Source organism: Phodopus roborovskii, unplaced genomic scaffold (assembly GCF_943737965.1).
Source record: "Phodopus roborovskii unplaced genomic scaffold, PHOROB, whole genome shotgun sequence".
NCBI classification, from domain to species: domain Eukaryota; kingdom Metazoa; phylum Chordata; class Mammalia; order Rodentia; family Cricetidae; genus Phodopus; species Phodopus roborovskii.
In genome coordinates, this window is record NW_026126434.1 from 30,166,708 (window position 1) to 30,188,034 (window position 21,327).

General features: G+C 50.3%; 1 protein-coding gene across 1 annotated transcript; it reads left to right on the forward strand.

Moving 5' to 3' along the window:
- Nucleotides 1-12,775: 12,775 nt before the first annotated feature.
- On the forward strand, nt 12,776-16,562 carry Cdsn (corneodesmosin). The gene is made up of 2 exons (XM_051187375.1): nt 12,776-12,940; nt 15,090-16,562. The coding sequence occupies exons 1-2, from the start codon at nt 12,856-12,858 to the stop codon at nt 16,547-16,549; spliced, it is 1,545 nt and encodes a 514-aa protein (XP_051043332.1). The 5' UTR covers nt 12,776-12,855; the 3' UTR covers nt 16,550-16,562.
- The last annotated feature ends 4,765 nt before the right edge of the window (nt 16,563-21,327 follow it).

The window sequence follows — 21,327 nt, forward strand, 5'->3', positions numbered from 1 at the left end:
CCATCTGGTATCAGTCCAGGGAGTGCTGACCAGACTAGGGGTTGAAGAGAATCTAAAAGAAGTTGAAACTTGTGGCATTAAAATCTTTAATTTTTATACCTCTAAACAGTGTGATGACTCACATCTGTAACCCCAACATTTGGGAGGCTGAGGCAGAAGGATAAAGAGCCAGGTTCAAGACCATCTTGGGCTACATGAGAGCTCAGGGGGAAAAAATTACCCATAGGGTTTCAGTTAGCTTTTGTTTTTGTCAACTTGAAATGAACTAGAGTCATTTGGAAAGAGGAAAAGCTCCTCTGATAGAGTGCCTCCATCAGATTAGCATGTAGGCAAGTCTGTGTGAGACAATTTTTTTTTTTTTTTTTTTTTTTTTTGATTAATGATTGATGTGGGAGGGCTCAGTCCACTGTGGGCTTTGCCACCCTGGGCAGGTGGTTCTGGGTTGTGTAAAAAAGCAGGCAGAGGCCAGGCGTTGGTGGCACACACCTTTAATCCCAGCACTCGGGAGGGAGAGGCAGGCGGATCTCTGTGAGTTCGAGGCCAGCCTGGTCTACAGAGGGAGTTCCAGGACAGCTCCAAAGCAATACAGAGAAACACTGTCTGGAAAACAACAAAACAAAACAAAAGGCTGGTGGCACCCGCCTTTAGTCAACCAGGAGGCAGAAGCAGGTGGATCTCTGAGTTCAAGGCCAGCCAGGTCTACAGAGTGAGTTCCAGGGCAAAGAAAGAATCCCTGTCTCAAAAAAGAAAAACAAAAACTTAAACAAGTTAAAATCTGAAAAACAAAACAAAAAAGGATTAAAACCTGATTTTCCCCATCGGGAACTTGGAGAGACAGGATTTGCATTCCAGGTTTAGTAACTGACAGTAAGGATTCAGACAACTAAATGGCTGTGTAAGTCCCAAAGCCAGGTCCTTGCAGGGACACCATGAGTTCAGGGGAGTCACAGCAGCGGGTCAGGTCGGAATAGTCACAGCAGGAAGCCATGGCAGGACCTGGAGCAAGAGAGGCCTGAGTAGGAGGATCCCCAAAGCTTAAACCAGAGCCTCAGGCATGCGCAGTGCAGACAAAGAAGCTGCTCAATGTTCTGTGCCCTCACTTGACTCGGGTTGCTGTCCTAGCGGGTCCCAGGGAACACTGTCCTGGGTGAGAGAGAGGGGTAGGGTCTGGGAGAGGACAGTGACTCCTGAGGTCATGCAGGAGACAGTTACCAGAAGTGTGGTGGATGATGCGCCAACAACTCTAGATTTGAATACTAGTACACTACACCCATTTGGGAGCACCTGAGGCACACCCCAGCCCCTGAGCTGTCCTGCATCCTTATGCATGATTTTTAAAAAGATTTATTTACTTTTATGTGTATGTATGAATGTGTGGAAATTTTGTCTGCATGTATGTATTCGTACCCTGTACATGCTTGGTACCCCGGGGAGGGGGGTGGAAAGGCATGAGATCCCTGAAACTAAAGTTATAGAGAATTATGAGCCACCGTATAGGTGTTAGGAATCGAACCCAGGTTCTCTGGAAGAGCAGCCATCTCTCCAGCCCCATAACTCATATCTTACAAATAGCTGAATTCACCAACAAAGGGCAAGAGAGTGGATTGAAATGGTAGCTGGGAAGACTTTGTAACCAACCTGTGAGACAGGTACTGTTGGGCAGACTGAGGATGTTACTGAAGACCTTGATGCCAGGCGCAAGTTCTCTGCTCTCCTCCCTTCCCCTCTCTCCCCTCTCTCCTCTGCCTCCTCTCCTCTCCCCTTCTCTCCTCTCTACCCTGTTTATTCATTCTTTTTTTAATTCTTTCTTTTTTTTCTGGAGACAAGTTCTGTCTACACAGCCCTGGCTGTCCAGAAACTGCTATGTAGACCAGGCCGGCCTAGAACTCACAGAGATCCACCTGCCTCTGCCTCCCAAGGACTGGGAGTAAAGGTGTGTGTCAGTATGTCCTGCCGTTTCTTCCTGTTTGCATTTCTGAAACTCTTTCTGCATCTCCTGAGCATTAAGGTTATAGGTGGTCTCCACAATGCCCGCTTATACCCTAGGGATCTAGCCCAGGCCTTTGTGTATATCAGGCCATTGAATCTAGGAGTTACACAGGCCAACAAATCCACTGTCAGGGTTACATTCCCGGCCTCCACCTCAACCTCTTTTTTTCCTTTTTTTTTTTTTTTAAGCAAGGGCTCATGTAGCCCAGGCTGTCCTGGAACTCTGGGTTTTGCAAGTACTAAGATTATAATGTGCCAACTTCCCTGCTCTTCAGACTTTCCAGGGAAGATTTCTTTTCACTGAGGAACATTCTCAGCCCATTGGGGGAATAAAAACAAATACTAACCTCTTGCAAGGGAGAGGGATTAAAGGAATGAAATAGCTCTGCAGGCCCTGATGTGGCTCAGTTAAAGAATAAGGAAAGAGGGCTCTCAAGGTTCCCATTTGATCCTGTTCTGCTGGTTTCTATGTCTTTTCTTTTTTACTAAACCTGGGTTCCTAAGCCAGGCGGCGGTGGTGCACGCTTTTGATTTGGGAGGCAGGTGTCAGGAGTTCCTGACCAGCCTGGTCTACAGAGTGAGTTTCAGGCCAGCCAGGGCTACACAGAGAAAACCCTGTCTGAAAAAAACAAAAAGAAAGAAAACAACCACAAAAAGAATGGGTTCCTGAAGCAGAGGTTGGGGCTTGCTGGTTTGCATCCTTTTTCTGTTCTATAGCACTTGGCCAAGAGTTGTTCAACAAAGGAAGTTCTTAACCCGTTTCAAAGGTTAGGATACCATGCCGAGACCAGGTGTGAGTGCTGTCTGCCTGTAGCTCTGGCCATTTGGCAGCATGAGGAAGCAGGACTGAAGGTTTGAGACCAGCTTGGGCAATGTACTGAGATCCTGTCTTAAGGACAAGGAAGGCAGGAAGGAAGAAAGAGAGGGAGGGAGGAAGAGAGAAAAGGAACAAGTGAGGGGAGAAGAAGACATTGAGCAATAAGAGGTAGGTACCTCATCTGTTTGGGACACGCCGGTGCGGAAGTCCAGGCAGTGCAGGGCTGCCTGGCTCCAGCTCCAGCTCGCCTAGATACAGCAGGTGGACCAGTGGGCTGATGGGATGAGGTAACTGGGGGTTTCAGTTTCTATTAATAGGCTGTATTTGTGTTGACACATGGTGTGTTTTACTAGCTGGGAGGAGACTGAGTGGGACTGGCTGGTTAGGAGTCCATTGTGCCAGGCTATGTCACTTCCTCTCTGTGAACCTTGTCTCACCAGAGTGTGCTTGCAGTGGGCAAAGGCACTCCCGTGTCAACAAGGAGTCATGGAATTAAATGATGAAATAGAACGGCAGTTTTACATAACAATAGCGAGGTGGACCCGACAGTCAATAAATGCTTGGCCAGAAAAGAGCTGTGGTAGTTTCATGGTACAATCTAATAATAGAAGCTGAGGTACAGACTCCAGGTGGGAGAGCATCCTCCACAGGACAGTAAGGAGAGATGTGGTGTTGTCCTACTTGGGAGATCTCTGGCAGGGAACCTCTAACCACTCATTCCTGTTTCCTCACGTTCAGCATTTATTGAGCTTCTGTCATGTGGGGTGCGGGTGCAGTGACAGACTCAGGAAGCAGTTGCTGTCCTCCCTGCCCTCAGGGGGCTCCGTGTGCCAGGGAAAAAATAAACATGTCAATCATGGTGGCAATAGGACTATTCCAGTTAAGTCAGAGGGAAGCCGCAATCGTCTGCCGGCACTATCCTCAAATTCTCCTGACTATACGGAATTGCTTTGCCAGGAACTCAACCTCTCTTACTGTACTGTTTTGTCCCTACTTTTTCTTTTCTTTTCTTTTTTTTTTTTCAGACCTGGGTTTGGTTCTTGGGACCTCATACACGCCATGCTAGCTAAATCTTTGAGCTACACCTTAAGTCTCACCCATCATGAGACTCATGATATTTACTATTTGAGATGGGCTCACTCATTTCGCCTCAAGTTGTCTTTGAATTCTCCATGTAGCTAAGATGTCTTCAAATGCCTGATCCTCCTGTGTCCACCTTCTGAATGCTGGGGTCACAAGCTCTGTGTGTGTGTGTGTGTGTGTGTGTGTATACGTGCGCGCGCACTACCATCCCTGGCATTAGGCATTGTGCTAGGAGGGCCAGTACTCTACCAACTGAGGCACACCCCAGACTTCCTCCTGTGATTGCTGTTATTAAGGGAAGGTTCTGCTCTGTTGCTCAGGGTGGTCTCAAAACCCAAAGACCAAAGGAAGTGGTGGCGCACACTTTTAGCCCTAATACTCAAGAAGTAGAGGCAGGCAGATCTCTGTGAGTTCGAGGCCAGCCTGGTCTACAAAGAGAGTTCCGGGACAGCCAGTGATACACAGAGAAACCCTGTCTCGAAACGCTAGCTTCACTCAGCCCCTGAATAACTGGGTCTAGAGTCTGCAAGTGTACACCACAGCATCCAACTTCCAACTATTCATTTATTTATTTTGAGACAGGATTTTATTGTGTAACCCTGGCTAGCCTGGAACTTATTATGTAGCCCAGGATGGCGTTGAACTTGTGGCCAGTCCTCCGGCTTCAGCTGCCACACCTTGCTTTTTAGTTTGTGTTTTCAGACGCTGTCTCACATAGCCCAGGTTGGACTTGACGTTGCTATATGATGATGACCTTGAACTTCTGATCTTCCTGACTCCCTCTTGTAAGGATTCAGGCATTATGCTGGCCTGCCCCTGGCAGAATGCACTCAGGCAGTACTCTGGTCAGCTCAGGGTTCCATGATTGCATAGTCTGCACGGAGGTGCAAAGGATCCTTTAAAAGAGACCCATGCCCTCTCCTCAGCTTTCATTCTCCGCTCTCATTCCTTGCTCTTCTCTTTTCCCTCTCTCCTTTCTGCTGTTTTCCCCGCTATACCTCCTGGGGCAGACAGGACTCTCCTCTCCTGTCTCCCTCTTCTCTTCTGTCCTCTCTGTGTCTCTTTTCCTCTTTTTTCTTTCCTTCCCCTCTACCCCCCTTTCTAATGAAACTTCTCACTCAAGCTTGTCCCTCAGCCTCCGTCACCCTCGCCCGCCATGAAATCTGCCGAGGTCCCCCACGCAAGGTCTTCCCATGAGTTTTATCCTAACGCCCCTCCCAAGCGCTGGGATTGCAGGCCTGCACCACCACCCCACCAGGCTTCTCCGAGAACTCATTTCTCCTACGTAGCTGTTCCTCTACCTGCCGCCAGAGGGAAGCCTAGAGTTTCTTAGCCGGTGTTTTTCTAAGGAGTTCTTTGTTCAGGACCATGTCAGGACAGGGAGAGTCCCTCTTGGTCACCAAGATGACCCCTTGGAGGTGAGCAAGGCAGCTGAAGTGAGGCAAGAGAAACTGGAGACTATAGGAAAATTCCGAAGCAGGCAGACTGCTACTGCTGGATTTTATAGTCATTCCTTTTATTTCCTCTTCCATTTTTTCGCGCGCGACTGTGTGTGTGTGTGTGTGTGTGTGTGTGTGTGTGTGTGTGTGTGTGTATACATGTGGAGGCTGGCGCTTAATGCTGGAAATCATTTTTCTATTGGTCTTCCACATTCATTTTCAAAGGCAGGAGCTCCCAGTCAAACTCAGAGCTCAGCAATATGGCTAGTCTTGCTAGCCCTCTTGATCCGGGGATCTCCTATCTCCACCCTCTGAGCCTGGAATTACATGAGAGCCACCGCACCACACCCATGCAACAGGATCTGTGCTCAGGTCCTTGCACTTGGGCAGCAAGTGATCTAATCACTGAGCCGTCTTCCCAGGCTCCATTCCTCTCTTCCTCACCCATTACTTCAGTTCCTTCAGAAGCCAACTCAAAAGCTGGTGACAGTTGTTAGGGGGCTTGAGAGTGGCCTTGTTCTCCTAGTGGGGCACGTGATTGCTACACAGATACATACAGGTATCTGTGATAGGACAACGTGCACTGATAGATGCTATGAAGCCCAGCCCCCCCCCCACAGTAGATAATCCTATCTTTTTCTCTCACACGCAGAGACATCAATGAGATAGTCAATCCTAGCTCTCTCTGTCTTTCTCTCACATAGAGAGATATCAGTGAGATAGTCCTATCTCTCTCTCTCTCTCTCTCTCTCTCTCTCTCTCTCACACACACACACACACACACACACACACAGATATCAGTGAGATAGTCCTACTCTTCAGAGGTGGGAATGTGGTGGCAGTGGCTAGGACATACTTTCAAAATTATTTATTACGTGTATGCCACAGAATGGGTGTGTGGAGGTCAGAAGGTAACTTTCCCCAGGAGACGGTTCTCTTCCACCTTTTGAGGCATGGTCTCTCTTGTTTCTACCACAGCAGCTTACCCTAGGCTGTCTAGTCAACAAGCCTGTGGGTGTGTCTCCATCTCGGTAGATGTCTCCCTGTAGGAGTGCCGGGGACATCTTCCAAGCCTTGATGTATTTTTAAGTAAAAACTCATGGGAGACCCTTCCTGAGGAGATGACAGGTGACAAAAACAGACAGGACTAAGGGAGCAAGGCATCATGGGAGCATCTGGGAGAAGCAGTAGCTCTGTGTAGCTGAGTACAGGTCAGTGATGGAGGATGAAGTCCCAGTCTGGGAGTGGGTGTCCTGCTGATATTCTGGACTTAGGCTTGTGACTCCAGAGGGGAAAATCTCCATCTCCTTGAGCCATAGAGAACCTGGAGACCCAGCCGAGGGTGTTTGGATGCTCCACTGTCCAAGGACTGGCTTTGTTCCCTGTTGGGAGGTGGTTGTGCAGCCCTGAGGGTGGTCCCTCCAGCAACAGTCTTTCCCCCATTATGGCTTACCTGGTATGCTAGTTGACCTACCAGACCCCAGGAGGAACACACCAGAAGAGCTGGGAGAAGATGGCCCACAGGGATGACACACCTGGCCTAGAAGTCCCTCTCAGTACCAGTCCTTCCAGTCTCCCTGAGGTCTCAGAAACACGTGCAGACTGTACTAGGACCCTCCCTCCCATCTCTCTGTGTTCTGGCTGGGGAGGGAATTGGATCTCTGATTCTGGGCGACCAATAACAAGCACAATAGGCACAATGGAGAATGACTGCTTAATAGGCATGCTAATTGCCAGGCAATGAGCACAGGGTTCCCTGGCACTCATTCTACAAAGCAGACAAGAGAAAAATATTTTGTTATCTTGAGAGCTAATCACACCCTCTTGCAAGAGGAGTGGTGGTTAAATTAGATGTCACTTAAGTAGGGCCATGTACTGGGCTCAGGGAACACGGCTGTCCTGCAGGTGACTGTGCTGCTTTGGGAGAGAGTGGCGAAGGGACAGGAGTCTGGGTGCAGGTCCACTGCTGTGTGGGGCCCCACTCGCCAGTGCTTTCTCTTTAAGGAGTCAAGTCTGAAGATGCACCTGGCTCTGGCCCAGTCCTCACCATGCTCCGCTCCCTGAGTCCACTGGAGGGGTCAGCAGGCTGCTAAGCAGGAGAGGATAGGCGCTGGCAGTGTGAGAAATGGAGCTTGGCCAGGCTGGGCTCACAAGGGCAGTCTTGGAGGAGACAGGTGGAGGAGCTGAGGAGCAGAAGCAGGGTAGATTTGACAACAGCTCACACCACAGGATAGGCCTTCTGAGGGAGGGGCACAGGATAGGCCTTCTGAGGGAGGGGCACAGGATAGGCCTTCTGAGGTTTAAGGAGCACAGGATAGGCCTTCTGAGGGAGGGGCACAGGATAGACCTTCTGAGGGAGGGGCATAGGATAGATACTCTCAGAGTGACTCCCAGCCAGGGACATCATGTTACACAGGAAGAGGGTTGGAGCCCCTGGGGATTTACAATAGTGGACCCTGCCCTACCCCAGCCCAGCGTCTGACTATTTCATGGTCCAGGGGAAAGCCTGTACTTCTCCACCGCAACCATGTGAGCATTGCTGTGTCAATGGAGACATGTTGCATCCTGGGTGGGGGGATACTGTCCACCAGGGAGGAGAGTGGCCTAGGGAAGTCAGTCATCTGGGAGGAATGAGGGTGGCAGAGAGCCAGCAGGGAGTCAGTGACTTGGCCTGGGTACCTGCTCTCTGCTCTCCAGCACTGGGCTGATCCTTCTCAGAACCTCTGCTGGCTTTGCATGTCAGGAAGGAGAGGAGGGCGAGGCAGCTGGGAGGAGAGGTGTAAGATCCAGAGACTGGTCCCTTGTATTCTTGAGGAAGCAGCAAGAGGCAGTGTGGCTTGGACATACCCACAATCTGAAAACACATCACCGGCTACCGGGCTTCATATATGGCTCAGCCAGCAAAGTGCTTGCTGGACAAGCATGAGGACCTGTGCCTGAATTCACAGTATCTACATAAAAGCCTCTAATCTAAGGCCTGTAGAAGTGTAGACAGGGGATCCAGCCAGTCTGGCCAATTAGTGAGCTCCAGGCGATTGAGAGACCTTGACTCAAAAAGAAAAAAAAAAATTTTTTTAAAGATGATTGATGGTAATTGATAAAGACACTAAAAGTAGATATCTGGCTTCCAATTGCATATGTATGGACATACCCACATGAACATGTATACAACACACACACCATACACACTCATACATCACACAAAACACACACACACACACACACACCACCACCACCACCATGTTCCTCCCAAGGCTGTGTGCTAGGAACTCAGGGACACACACACTGTCACTGAGTCAGAGGTCCAATAGAAACATTCCCTGTTTGGAAGCCTAGGCAATGTTGCAGGGTGGGTCTGTGTGAGGACAGTCACAGGGTAGAAACTGTAGATGCTGGCAGAGTGCTCCCAGGAGGGAGGACTCAGAAGGGAAGATCCTAGGAGTCATTTTCCTGTCTCAGGGGTCCTGGTCTGATAGGAACTCTACATGCAGATAAATCCTGTCCCTTTGTGCCCTTGGTCATGAGAGCCACCAGGTAAAGACTGTGGTGACTCAGGGCCACCCATCCACACTACAGGAAAAACAGCTCAGAGGACATGCTCAGTGGGAGTGAGCCAGGAGTGTCCCTTCTTCTTGAGGGAGAGGAAGGTATGTGACTAGAAATGAATCCACTTAGGCCAATGGGTGATGGAGAAAGAGGGGCAGACGAGGGACGGCTCTGACTGGAACTAAGGAGAGAAGGGAGGAGCCCGTGGGCAGCCTCGGGTGAGCCTTACACAGCTAAGCCCCTCAGCATTTCTTTTGTCCATTTCCTTCTCTCTAGCCTAAACCCATGGTGACTAAGACCCCCTCTATGGACTTTGTATTCTTGGATTTCTGCTGTTCTGCCCACAGGCAGCAGTGGATGGCCAGTGAAGGGGCTACCTCACCTCAGCCTCCTCTTTGGCCAGGCCGTTCTGGTCCACATCTCCCTTGGTCAGTGCTGCTGGGATGAATAGAGTTCTCCCATTCCTTTTGTTTGTTTTGCTTTTGTTTTTCCAGACAGGGTTTGTCTGTGTAGCTGTGGCTGTCCTAGAACTCTTTCTGTAGACCAGGCTGGCCTCGGAGTTCTCCCGTTCTTGTGACAACCTGGACTTCCTGCCCTTCCTTTGAACTTGGGTTTCCTTTGGGGGAGGGGTTGCTCTGAATCACCCAGGGCCACAGTGAGCAGCCTCCAGAGGTAACCCTGGGCTATGCAGACCCTCAGCCAATTTCCCTTGTCTCCACTCCTGAGCCCTTCTGGCTTTAGGGTTTTGGCCTGAGTTGATAGGTTGAAAGGTTAATGGTGACCCCGAGAAACAGAGGCTGTAGAGTATAGCAGCCCCTTTATCTGCAGGGGGTACAGTCTAAGAGACTAATGATGCCTGAGTTGTAATGCATCCTGTATACACAGACTATGATGTTTAATTCATAAATTAGATCCAGTAGGAGATAAACAGTAAAGCAGGACAGACATAACAATATAATATATCGAAAGTTATTTCCAAGTAACAGTTGTGAGCTGCCATGTGGGTGCTTGGAATCTAACCTGGGTCCTCAGAAACAGCAGCCAGTGCTCTTAACCACTGAGCCATCTCTCCAGCCCCTTCCTTGCATTAATTTTCAGGTCGTGGTCAATGGACACAGTAGGGAGGGAAACTGTGGGAAAGGGAGAAGAGACAGAGTTTCTGTGAGGACTGACTGGAGCTTCTAGATCCCAGACGTGGGCAGGGCAGTGGGGGATGGGAAGAGGGTGGACAGAGAAGACAGGAGAGGCCAGGTGAGGAACGTGACCATGTGGGTGGCTGGAAGCTGGCAGGAAGCCGAGAGAGACTGTGCCTCCTCCAGCCTGGCTGTCTTGGCCAAGGTCTGACAGTAACAGGGAGGAATGTGAAGAAGAAACGAGACAGACAGAGGATTCCTACTCTGGTGCTCCAGGGAAGTGATACTGGAGAGAGTTCTGTTTTCTCCCCACCCATTTGGGGATGCCCACATTCTCAGACCACAAAGGCTCCTTTCCCTTGTCTTGTCCCTGCCACTCTTTGCCCTGCCTCAGCCTCAGCCTCACTCTTTCCCCAGGTCCTAGCTGGGGCCTGAGAGTCTAGGGAGGGGCTGGGCAGGTACCACAGGTTCCACTATTCTGTCTCTGTGTGAGGACTCAGGGTGAATGTTCGGCTTGCTTTTCCATAGGGAATTCGTAGGTGAGAGCAACTGGGAACTCCCGGCACTGAGCCACCTGCAGGGGACCATTAATTTACTCTTTCTGTTAGTTTCCTGTTTGATCTTTACAGACCTTTGAAAGCAGGCAATATTTAAAATAATCCCAGGGGGCTGGAGAGATGTCTCATCAGTAAAGGGCACTAACTGCTCTTCCAGAGGACCTGGGTTTGCGTCCCAGCACCTACCATGGATGCTAACAACCATCTGTAACTCCAGTTCCAGGGGAATCCAAATGCTCTCCTCTGGCCTCTTCGGGAACTACATGCATGGGTTGTACTTACACACATGTAGGCCAAACACACATACACATAACATTAAAACAATGAAAGTACAGAAATAGGCTGGAGAGATGGCTCAGCAGTTAAGAGCACTGGCCATTCTTCCAGAGGTTCTGAGTTCAATTCCCATCACCACAAGGTGGCTCACGACCGTCTATAGTGGGATCTGATGGCCTCTTGGGGCATAAAGTCATATATGCAGGTAGAGCACTCATATACATGAAATAAATCTTTAAAAAAAGAAAAGTACAGAAACAGTCCCAGTAGAAAGGGAAATAATTCGGTGCCACATCACACCTGACCAGCAGCCCAACGTGTTCAAGACCCTGCCTTCCAGTGCCCTGCACCCCCACCCTCCACTTTAGAGGCAAAGAAAGAAATCACAGTTTAGAGAGGGTTGGTAAATTGGTCAAAGCCCCAGGATTAGGCAGGATTTAAACCACTGACATGTCAGTTCCAGGGCCAGGGTTATTCTGTTGCCCCAGTCCACTGCCCAGTCAGGGCTTGTACTTGGGCCACTGCTGTCTGCAGGGCTCCCCGGACCTTCTCTCTTCCCAGCCCCTCCTCTAGCCACCAGCAGGAGTGAAGGATTGGTGGTAGCCTGCTGCACATGGTTGTTTAGACTTAATTAAGCTTAAATAAAACAAACAAACAAACACCTTAATGAGTTACACCAGTCCTGTTTTAAGCGTTTGTAGCCTGTGTGGCCTGGGGAGAGCTGGGGTCTCAGAACCGACACAGGCAGTATTCACTATAACAAGGGCCGGAACAGGGAGAAAGGGAGGACCAACCGAAGGGACGAGGGACAGAGATGCCCTTGTGAAGAAGTTTGGGCGAGGGGAGGAGGGAGGGAGTGGAGGACAAACTCACTTAGCACCCCTCCTCCGATACTAATACTCCCACAATAGTAGTGAGGGAACTGGCTGGGGCGGGGCCCAGGCTTCAGCAGGAGGCGGGACCTTAGTGCATGAGAAACCATCTCCCTCTTTGTGGGTCCCAAGGTTCTGACCCTCCTTCCTTCAGGGAACCAGGAGCTGGCTGGCCCTTCTTATCCTACTGAGGACAAACCTCAGATGCTTTCTGATTGTCCATCCAGGCCAAGGAGCAGGCTAATGGGACACCTGGCCACCACCTTCCCAATTAGCCTCGTTGGCCTCTTGCTCATCCTCCTGAGTCTGGGTCACTACCATGGCACAGGGACTGTGAGTGGCCCGTGAGTCACTGAGGCCCAGCTATGACAGGGGTCCCAACCCAGACCTCTCCCTTGTCCAAGCTCTGGTAAGCACTGTTCCCCCACTTCCATCTGTCCCAAGAGACCCCAGAAAGGAGCCCCCAGGTTTTCAGTGTGTGGAGGTCATTTCTGAGCAGGGAAAAGGGATTGCTTGTGGACGGGACACTTTAAGACTGGAAGGTTGATGCTCAGGCAGTGGCTCTAAGGGTGAGCAGAATGAGGGTGGATCTTCAGATCTGAAGCAGGAGGAGAAGACTGAGTGACGGAATCCCAAGGAAACAAGAAAGTGGGGGTTACAACATGAGCCCCAGCAGAGCTGCCAGTATTGTGGGGTAATTTGGGGATGGGAAGGGGCAAAGAACTTCTTGGTCAGGAGGGAAAGCTGAGATGCTCATTCTTCCAGTGGAGGGTTGCTGGGGAGATGGGACTCGGGCAGGCAGGGAGGGAAGAGCAGGGTTGACTGGATCCCTCGGAGAGAGGTGGTGGACCCAGGGCAGGGCACCTGGTTCTAGGTTAGACAATGAGGAACTAGGGGAGGCCAGCCAGGATAGGGGCTAGTGCCCAGTGGCCTCAGGTCCCCTGCAGCCACCAGCATTGCTGAGTAGGCACACATGACACCTGATTGCTTCAGCCTCTCCGGCCACACCAACTTCCCTCAGGCAACCTCCCTCTCCACCCCTCCTCCTCCCGACAGTGACTACTGCCCAGGGAATGTCCAGCCCAGGCATAAAGGTCCCGGTATCCATGGGCTTCTGTCAGTCAGGAGGCCACACCGTGCACAATGAACTCCTCTCGGGCACCCGGGATGGGGCGTGTGGGAGGGCACGGGCTGATGGCATTGCTGCTGGCCAGTTTCATTCTTCCAGGTAGGACTCTGGGGCCTTGGGAGAGGGGCAATATGGGACACAGGCCCTAGGTCGGAGAGGTTGGGGGCATCCAGTGCCTGCAGCACAGGGCCCAGGAGAGAGCCACGGGCAGGGCCCTAGAATCTGACCTTTCTATCTGGGACTGCTCCCCATCCTTGCCTGGCTACCTCCCTGTGGCCACTGCACACAAATTCTTTTTCCTTTGCTCCTCAGTGGCTGAGCAGGCAGGCGCTCTGCCTCCGAACCATCCTCCAAGTCCTATGTAAATGTTCTGCGCTTGTTTCTGGAACCTAGAAATGAGGTTAATGTCTTTTAGCCCCAGTTTCTGTATCAAGTTAAATAACAGACCTGACCTCACAGCTTCAGAAATTCCAGATGGCTATATAACTGGTGGTACCCCCACTAGAAGATACTATGTGGCTATTTTATTGCTACCATTTTTAGAGCCACTTTTTACAAGCATTGGAGATGTATTAATTAACTTGCATTTATTTACTTATGTGTTTATTTTATTTTTACTGAGGTGCTGGGAGTTAAGCCCCAGGCCTCATGCATGAACACTCACTAAGTGATCTAGTATATCCTTGGCCCTCTTTTTTGTTTGTTTGTTTTGTTTTTTGGACAATGTCTTGCTTTGTAGCCCAGCCAAGCTTCAAACTCAGCCTCCTGACAGCTAGGATGGTGGGAATGCAATTATAGGCCTACATTACTTAGACTTGTAGCTAGCACTTTAAATACATTAGTGTATTGAGGCCTGTGTGTTAGATTTGCTATTCCCACTGATTCTCAGGATCCTGGGAGGCCTGAGTGGACAGGAAACTGGTTTCAGATTGCAGTTAGAAGCAGGATGTCCAGGATTCTGAGCCCAGGATGGGTGGCTTGTGTCCTGTGCAGAGGGAAGAAGGGACAGTGGCAGGCAGGGAGGGATTGTTGTGGGGTACACCAGGGCTTCCTTTTTGAGATGAGGTTGGGGACATTGCAGGTGGTAGCAGACTGGCTGTTGGCGGGACGTTCCAGCATGAGTATTGATTATGAACTGCGATGTCTAGCTCCCTGTTTTTGGACACGTGGCCCAGAGAGATGCTATTACATGGCCTTCCTGGTGGCTCTGTGGGAAGGGCATGGCACACTTTTCCTCTTTGAATACATAAAGCAGAGAAGAGTAGTCACTTGGTGATGTATGGCTCTGAAGGAGCTGGGGTGAGCAGAAGACACTGAGGCAAGAGAGAGGAGCATGGGGTTAGGAGCCGAGAGTCACCCAGTGGAGGGTGAATGAAGATGGGTCAAGGCAGCCGAGTCAGATGTGGGGCAGTCTGGGGGCAGCAGGCGTGTGTGAAGGCTGGGTGGGGAGAGAGGGAGTTTGATAATGGCCGTGGGGAGGAGGGTTTCATGTCCTGTCCCTGGGCTGGGACAGGGACAGCAGGGGTGGTTCAGGGTGAGGTGTCCTGTCACACTGGTTCTGAAGCAACAGGTGAGTGCCCCCACATCCTGGCCCCCACCCACATTTGTCGGCATGGCCAGAGTGGGGACAGGAAGCAGGGACTGTTTTGACCCAGCCCTTACCCAGCCTGGCTCCTCACTAGGGAGCTGGTGATGGAGTGTGCCCCTCTTTGTATAGAGGTACCTCTGCACTAGCTTCTCTGCTCCTGGGCTCGTATGTTTCCTTCCAGTCTCATCACTCCCTCCCCTGTTTTGATGGTTAACGGGGGATCAAATCTATGCCCTTGTGCATGCTAAGTCAATACTCTGCCCCCAACACTTGCTTTGCCTTTTATGCTCTTCTGTTCCGTTCTGTGGTCTGACCCTACCCCAGGACTTCAGCCTCCTCACTCCCATCATGTTTTGGACTAATTCGTTCTGCCCCCACTATTTGAAGGCTACTCCTTCAATGCCTACCACTTTAGCATCTGTTTCTCTTGAAGACATTTGACCTCCTCACTCAACCCCTACTGCTAGAACAACAAAACTGCCTTGATTCTGTCACTTTCATTTTCTTCATAGACAATAATAGCCAGTTCTTCCTTTTTTCTACCTTTGTTCTACCTGGCTCCCTCTTTGGAGATACAGGAAAGATGACTGGGATGGGGTTAATGGGGCAGGAGGAGCCCCTGTTCCAATCTAGTCCTTACAGACCACTACTCTCTTTCAGGAACCTTGGCTAAGAGCATTGGGACCCTCTCAGACCCCTGTAAGGACCCTACCAGGATCACCTCCCCCAACGACCCTTGTCTCATCGGAAAGACTGGCTCCAACAGCATCAGCAGCCATGGCGGATCCAGCAGCTCCCAGGGAGGTTCTTCAAAATCTCTGATATTTAAACCAGGAACAGGGTCTTCCCAGATCTCCTATTCCTCTGGGTCTGGCTCCTTCCAGTCAGGAAGCAGCAGCAGCGGCTCTCAGTCAGGAGGCAGTAGATTTCAGTCAGGAAGCAGCGGATCTCAATCAGGAAGTAGCAGCTCTCAGTCAGGAAGCAGCAGTTCCAGATGGGTAAGCAGCAGTTCTCAGTCTGGAAGCTCAGGAAGCAGCCGGGAGGGACCAGGAAGTGGCTCCGCTCTACCAACCGATGACAATTCTTCCCGCCAGATCTCAGGCTCCTCCCAGTCTGGAGGCTCTTACTCTTCCCAGAGCTCTGTGGTATCTAGCAGCATTTCCAACCAGCCTCCCTGTAGCTCCAATGTGCCTGACTCTCCCTGCAGCGGGGGTCCTGTCATCACACACTCGGGGCCTTACATCTCCAGCTCCCACACCGTGTCAGGTGGGCAGAGGCCTGTGGTGGTAGTTGTGGAGCAGCATGGCTCTGGTGGTCCTGGAGGGGTTCAAGGCATGCCCTGTAGCAATGGTGGCCCCTCGGGCAAGCCCTGTCCTCCCATTACCTCTGTCCAGAAACCCTATGGTGGGTATGAGGTGGTGGGTGGCTCTGCCAACAGTTATCTGGCCCCAGGCATGACCTACAGTGGGGGTAAAATCTACCCCGTGGGCTACTTCACCAAGGACAACCCTGTCAAGGGCTCTCCAGGGGTGCCCTCCTTTGCAGCTGGGCCCCCAGTCTCTGAGGGCAAGTACTTCTCCAGCAACCCCATCATCCCCAGCTACAGCTCTTCCAGTTCTAGTGCCTACCCATCCTCGGGCATTGTGTTCCAGCCCGTGGGCAATGGCGGAGTCCAGCCCTGTGGCATCGGCTCTAAGGGGCCTTGCTCTGGTTCGAGAATCCAGATCACTTCCAGTAGCTCCAGTACCTCCTTCCAGCCCTGCGGCAGCGGCGTTGCTTCCCAGGGGCCCTGCTCACCACCAGGCACCGGCTCCATCTCCATCGGTGGAGGAAGCTCCTCCCTCTCCACTGGCAAAATTATCCTCCAGCCCTGTGGCAGCAAGTCTATCTCTTCCGGCTACCCCTGCCTTTCTCCTTCTTCCTCCACATTGAATGGAGGTCTGAATGGCTTTCCCCAGCGTGTCCCCACCGTGATCGCCAAGCCCTGTGGCCTCAACAGCCCTGGGAGGATGCCCTGCCGTTCCATCCGGGACATTCTGGCTCAGGTGAAGCCTCTGGGGCCCCAGTTAGCAGATCCTCAAGTCTTTCTGCCGCAGGGAGAGCCACTTGACAAGCCTTAAGTCACCCACGCCAACTGGGGCCCAGTTTCCTGCCCTCCGCCCCGGGAGGCTCTTGTCATCACTTTTGTTCAGCATCTGCAATGGTAGACTTCTCTACGGGTGCTTCCACCCCATTCCGCTGTGGTGCCCTCTCTGCCTGGCCATCCATCTTAAAGCTTCACTTATTCAGGGTCCTTGAAACACTCCTCAACCTCGGATGCCCGGACGTGTCAACCGTACCTCTGTGCATTTGCCAAATCAGGCAAAATACGGCCCATCACCGCACACTTGTTACTGACCTTTCTACCATCCCGTCATGACTCACCACAGGACTCACCACAGCCTACCAGACCCATTTCCAACGTACCGGTGCTACCTACCCCTGCTCTACACCTCAGCCCCTGTTTGGTTACCACAAGTGTTGCCCTGTGCGTGTGGACCCCAGGGCCTCGGCCGAGCCTGGCACAGACTCCTGGTTCTCTCGGGATCCTGGACAGGGCTCAATAAACTTTGTGCAGACTTTTTGCCTCAGAGTCCTAGGTCTCCTCTTTAGCACCCGGGTAGTACACCTCCTGCGCCTCTAGAGGGCCTATGTCCCCCGTTTCTATTCCTGATTTGGCTCAGTGTTTTCTGTCTTATACCTCCTCCCACGGAGAAGGGAAACAATAAATATTGATTGAACTGGCAGCAGAGTTGCTTGGTGTCCGGATTCTTCTTCTCTAAGTCTCACTTCTCAGTTCCAAGAAATCTGTTCCCACTCACGCCGGAGTCCCCCCACCTCCCTTCCATCCAAAAAGCCCTCATTATTTTCTTCTCTCCCACCTAGGCTTCTCCTACATTAGTGTGCCTCACCTTCTAAACACCGTCCACTCTGGGAGTCCCTAAGGTCGATCTTGAGTATCTGGGACGCTGGACCAGCCCAGGCAGATTCCTGGAGACTGAGCAGGAGCCTGGGTGTTCTGGGAGCTGGGGGCGGGGAGAGTAACACAACATCCCTGTGTGATACAGGGCACCAAGCCTGGTGACTCACTGGCCTATTTAACACGGCTCTGTGACAGACAGAACCATCAGTGTCCTCTCCACTGCCTCACCCCTGAGTCTGCTGTGTTGAGACAGCTGTGGCAGATGCTAGCCCAGGATGGGTGTGGGTGTCCCTCATTCCATGCACAAGGCTTCCAAAGCTTTTGAGAAGGAACCTATTGCTGCCCTAATGCTGGACCTACTCCCCTCCTTTCAGGAACTTCAAGTGCAGAACCACTGGGTTTCCACTGAACTGACAACAGATGCCCCGGGGAGCTGAGCCAGCCTTCAGGGTCTGCCAGGACAAAACAGTCCTGTTTCTGTCATCACGGAGGAGTCGTTGGTCCAGGGGCTAGAGAAATGGCTCAGTGGTAAAGGGCACTGACTGCTCTTCCAGAGGACCAGGGCACATGGCCACTCATAACTGTCTGTTAACTCCACAAGATTAGACACTCTCACACAAACTTACCTGCAGGCAAAATACCAATGCGAGATGGTTCAGTGGATAAAGGTGCTTGTCCTGCAAGGCTGCTGACCTGAGCCTGATGCCCAGAACCTATGTAAAAATAAGAAGAGAGCCAACTCCACAAATTGCCCTTGGACCTCCACATGCATGCTGTGGCACACACCCACCCACATACACATCATACATGGATATAATAATAAGTTTTAAAAATTAAAAAGGCAATTAAATACTTCTTGTTAACTGTGTCTGGTAGGATAGGCCTGTGATCCCAGCTGTTTGGAAGCCTGAAGCAGGAAAATAACAAGTTTGAGGTCAGCCAGAGAACTTATTTCACAAAGTGAAAAGGGGGATGGGGTGGAGTTTAGTGGTAGAGTGCTCACCGGGCAATTATGAGGACTTGGGTTCAATTTGTAGTATTTTAGTATTCCAAAAACAATAAAGCCCTTTTTATTATAAAATTTCAAATATATGTGTGAATTATTTATATTTTTGAGATAATGTTTGACGTAGCTCAGCCTGTCCTTGAACCTCCTATGAAATCCAGTGCCCTGGCTAGTTTTATGTCAGTTTAACACAAGTTAGAGTCACCAGAGAGGAGGGAGCCTTAACTGAGAAAATGCCTCCATAAAATCAGGTTGGAGGCAGACATGTAAGGCATTTTCTTAATTGGTGATCTATGGAGGAGGGCCCAGGACATTGTGGATAGATCCATCCCTGGGATGGTGGTCCTGGGTTCTATAAGAAAGCAGGCTGAGCAAGGCATGAGGAGTAAGCCAGTAAGCAGCTCCCCTCCATGGCCTCTACCTCAGCTCCTGACTCCAGGTTCCTGCCCTGTGTGTGTTCCTGTCCTGACTTCCTTCAATGATGAATAGTGCTGTGGAAATGTAAGCCAAATAAGCCCCTTCCCCAATTTGCTTTGGTCATAGTGTTTCATCATAGCAATAGAAACCCTAATTAGGACACCAAAGATATCCTTAAACTCCTAATCTCCTGTCTCTACCTCCTGTGTTGAGATTGCCGGTAAACACCACCATGTGCAGTTTTACATGGCACATGAATGGGATTCAGGGAACCATGCATGCCAGCCAGGCCACACCCCCAGCACCACAAATACATTTGTATTATTCACTTTCTGTTGCTATAATAAAACATATGAGACCTGGAAATGGGTAACCATAGAGGTCAATTTCACGCATAGGTCTCATTTCTTTACTACGTTTTCTTTTCTAGCTCAATTTTCAAAGTTCAAGAGCATGTTCTGAACATCACAAAGGCATTGAATGAGAGGAAATGTCACATGGCAGGGTAGGAAACCAGAGGGGCTTGGGCTTACTTGTTGGTTTATCATCATCATCATTTTATCGACTTTTTTTGGTTTTGTTTTTTAAAAGATTTTATTATGTGTACAATGTTCTGCCTGCACGCCAGGAGAGGGCACCAGATCTCATTACAGATGGTTGTGAGACACCATGTGGCTGCTAGGAATTGAATTCAGGACCTCTGAAAGAGTAGCCAGTGCTCTTAACCTCTGAGTCATTTCTCTAGCCCCCATTTTATGTTTGTTTTTGTTTTGTTTGTTTTTTCAGACAGGGTCTCTATGTAGCCCTGGCCTGTCCTGAAACTTCCTGTGTAGACCAGGCTGACCTTAAACTCACAGAGATCCATCTGCCTCTGCCTCAGGAGTGCTGGGATCAAAGGTGTGATCTACCATGCCTGGCTGTTTTGAAATTTCTGCAGTGCTGGGGACTGAATTCTTGCATTCCGGGAAAGTGTTCTACTGCTGAAATATAAAAAAATAAAAACAAACACAAAGCCAAACACCCCAAAACTTTAAAAGTATTAGTGTTAAGATCTATTTATTTATTTAGGTTTATTTGTTTTTTCTCTGTATCTTTGGAGGCTGTCCTGGAACTCACTTTGTAAACCAGGCTGGCCTCGAACTTACAGAGATCCCTGCCACTGCCTCCTGAGTGCTGGGATTAAATGTGTGTGTTCGTGCATGTGTGTGTATGTGTGTTTGTGTGTGTGTGCATGCGTGCACACACATTATGAGTTCTGGTACCTGAGGGCATTGGAAGAGGGGGTCAGATCCCCAAGAGCTGAAGTTACAGGTGGTTGTGAGCCTCTCCATGTGGGTGCTGGGAACGGAACTCTGGTCCACTGCAAGAACAGCAAGGTGTCCTAAGCCATGGGCCATTGCTCTAGCCCCCCTTTCTCCCCTTTTAACCTTTTTCTTTTGAGCCAGGTCTCACTGAGCTGCCCAAGCTGGTCTTAACCTCACTCTGTATCCCAGGTTGGGCTTGAATTTGTGTACCTCCTACTTCAGCCTCCAAGGAGTTGAAACTATAGGCCTCAGAACATCAGAGACAACGAGGCTCACTCTTCCAATAGCAATCTCCCTCCTAGCCTCTTAAAGGTCCCACATCTCTCAATATCCCCACACTAGAGACTGGTGAGGGACACCCTCAAAACATATGCAGACCGTAGATAGCATCTACATTTAAAACTAGTGGAATCACTAATGAGCTCCCATCACCCCAGTGCAATGAGGTCCATGCCATGCCCTTCTGGAATATGGAGTAGCAGTTGTCAATTATGAGGGGCCAGCTTGGTAGGTAATGGTCGACACCTAGTAGTCAGCTGTTCATCTGACTGAAGCACTTAGATGTCCTTCTCTGGGGGTGCTTGGATACACTACTGACACTGAGTGTTTCTTACGTCCCCCCTCCACTTTTTCTAGATTTATAATTTATGTGTATAAGTGGTTTTCTTGTATGCATGTGTATGCACCATGCGCATGCCTGATGACCACAAACACCAGAAGAGGGCATCAGATCTCATGGAACTGGAGTTAAGGGAGGTTGTTAACTGACATAGGTGTGATGGGAACAAAACCCCGGTCATCTGCAAAAGCAACAATTACCCTTAACTGTTGAGCCATCTCCCCAGCCCTGTTTCTTTTCTTTCTTTCTTCTTCTTCTTCCTCTTTTTTTAAGCTTTGTAGACTTTATTTTATATACAGCGTTCTGTATGCATGAATGCCTGCAGGCCAGAAGAGAGCACCCGATCTCATTACAGATGGTTGTGAGCCACCATGTGGTTGCTGGGAATTGAGCACAGGTCCTCTGAAAGAGCAGCCAGTGCTCTTAACCTCTGAGCCATCTCTCCAGCCCCCAGCCCGATTCTTATAGTCTTTGGATATGTCTGACCACCTGCATTAGGCAGAATGCAGCGCCACCAAAGGCGTCACCATCCCAATCCTTGGAATTTATAAATATGTTAGGTTACTCGGCAAAGGGAAACAAGCCTCCTG

Excerpts from the sequence above, each read along its gene's own strand:
- Cdsn (XM_051187375.1), top strand. The coding sequence starts at position 12,856 with ATGAACTCCTCTCGGGCACCCGGGATGGGGCGTGTGGGAGGGCACGGG. Across the intron at positions 12,941-15,089 it reads GGCCAGTTTCATTCTTCCAG|GAACCTTGGCTAAGAGCATT; the intron begins GTAGGACTCTGG and ends ACTCTCTTTCAG.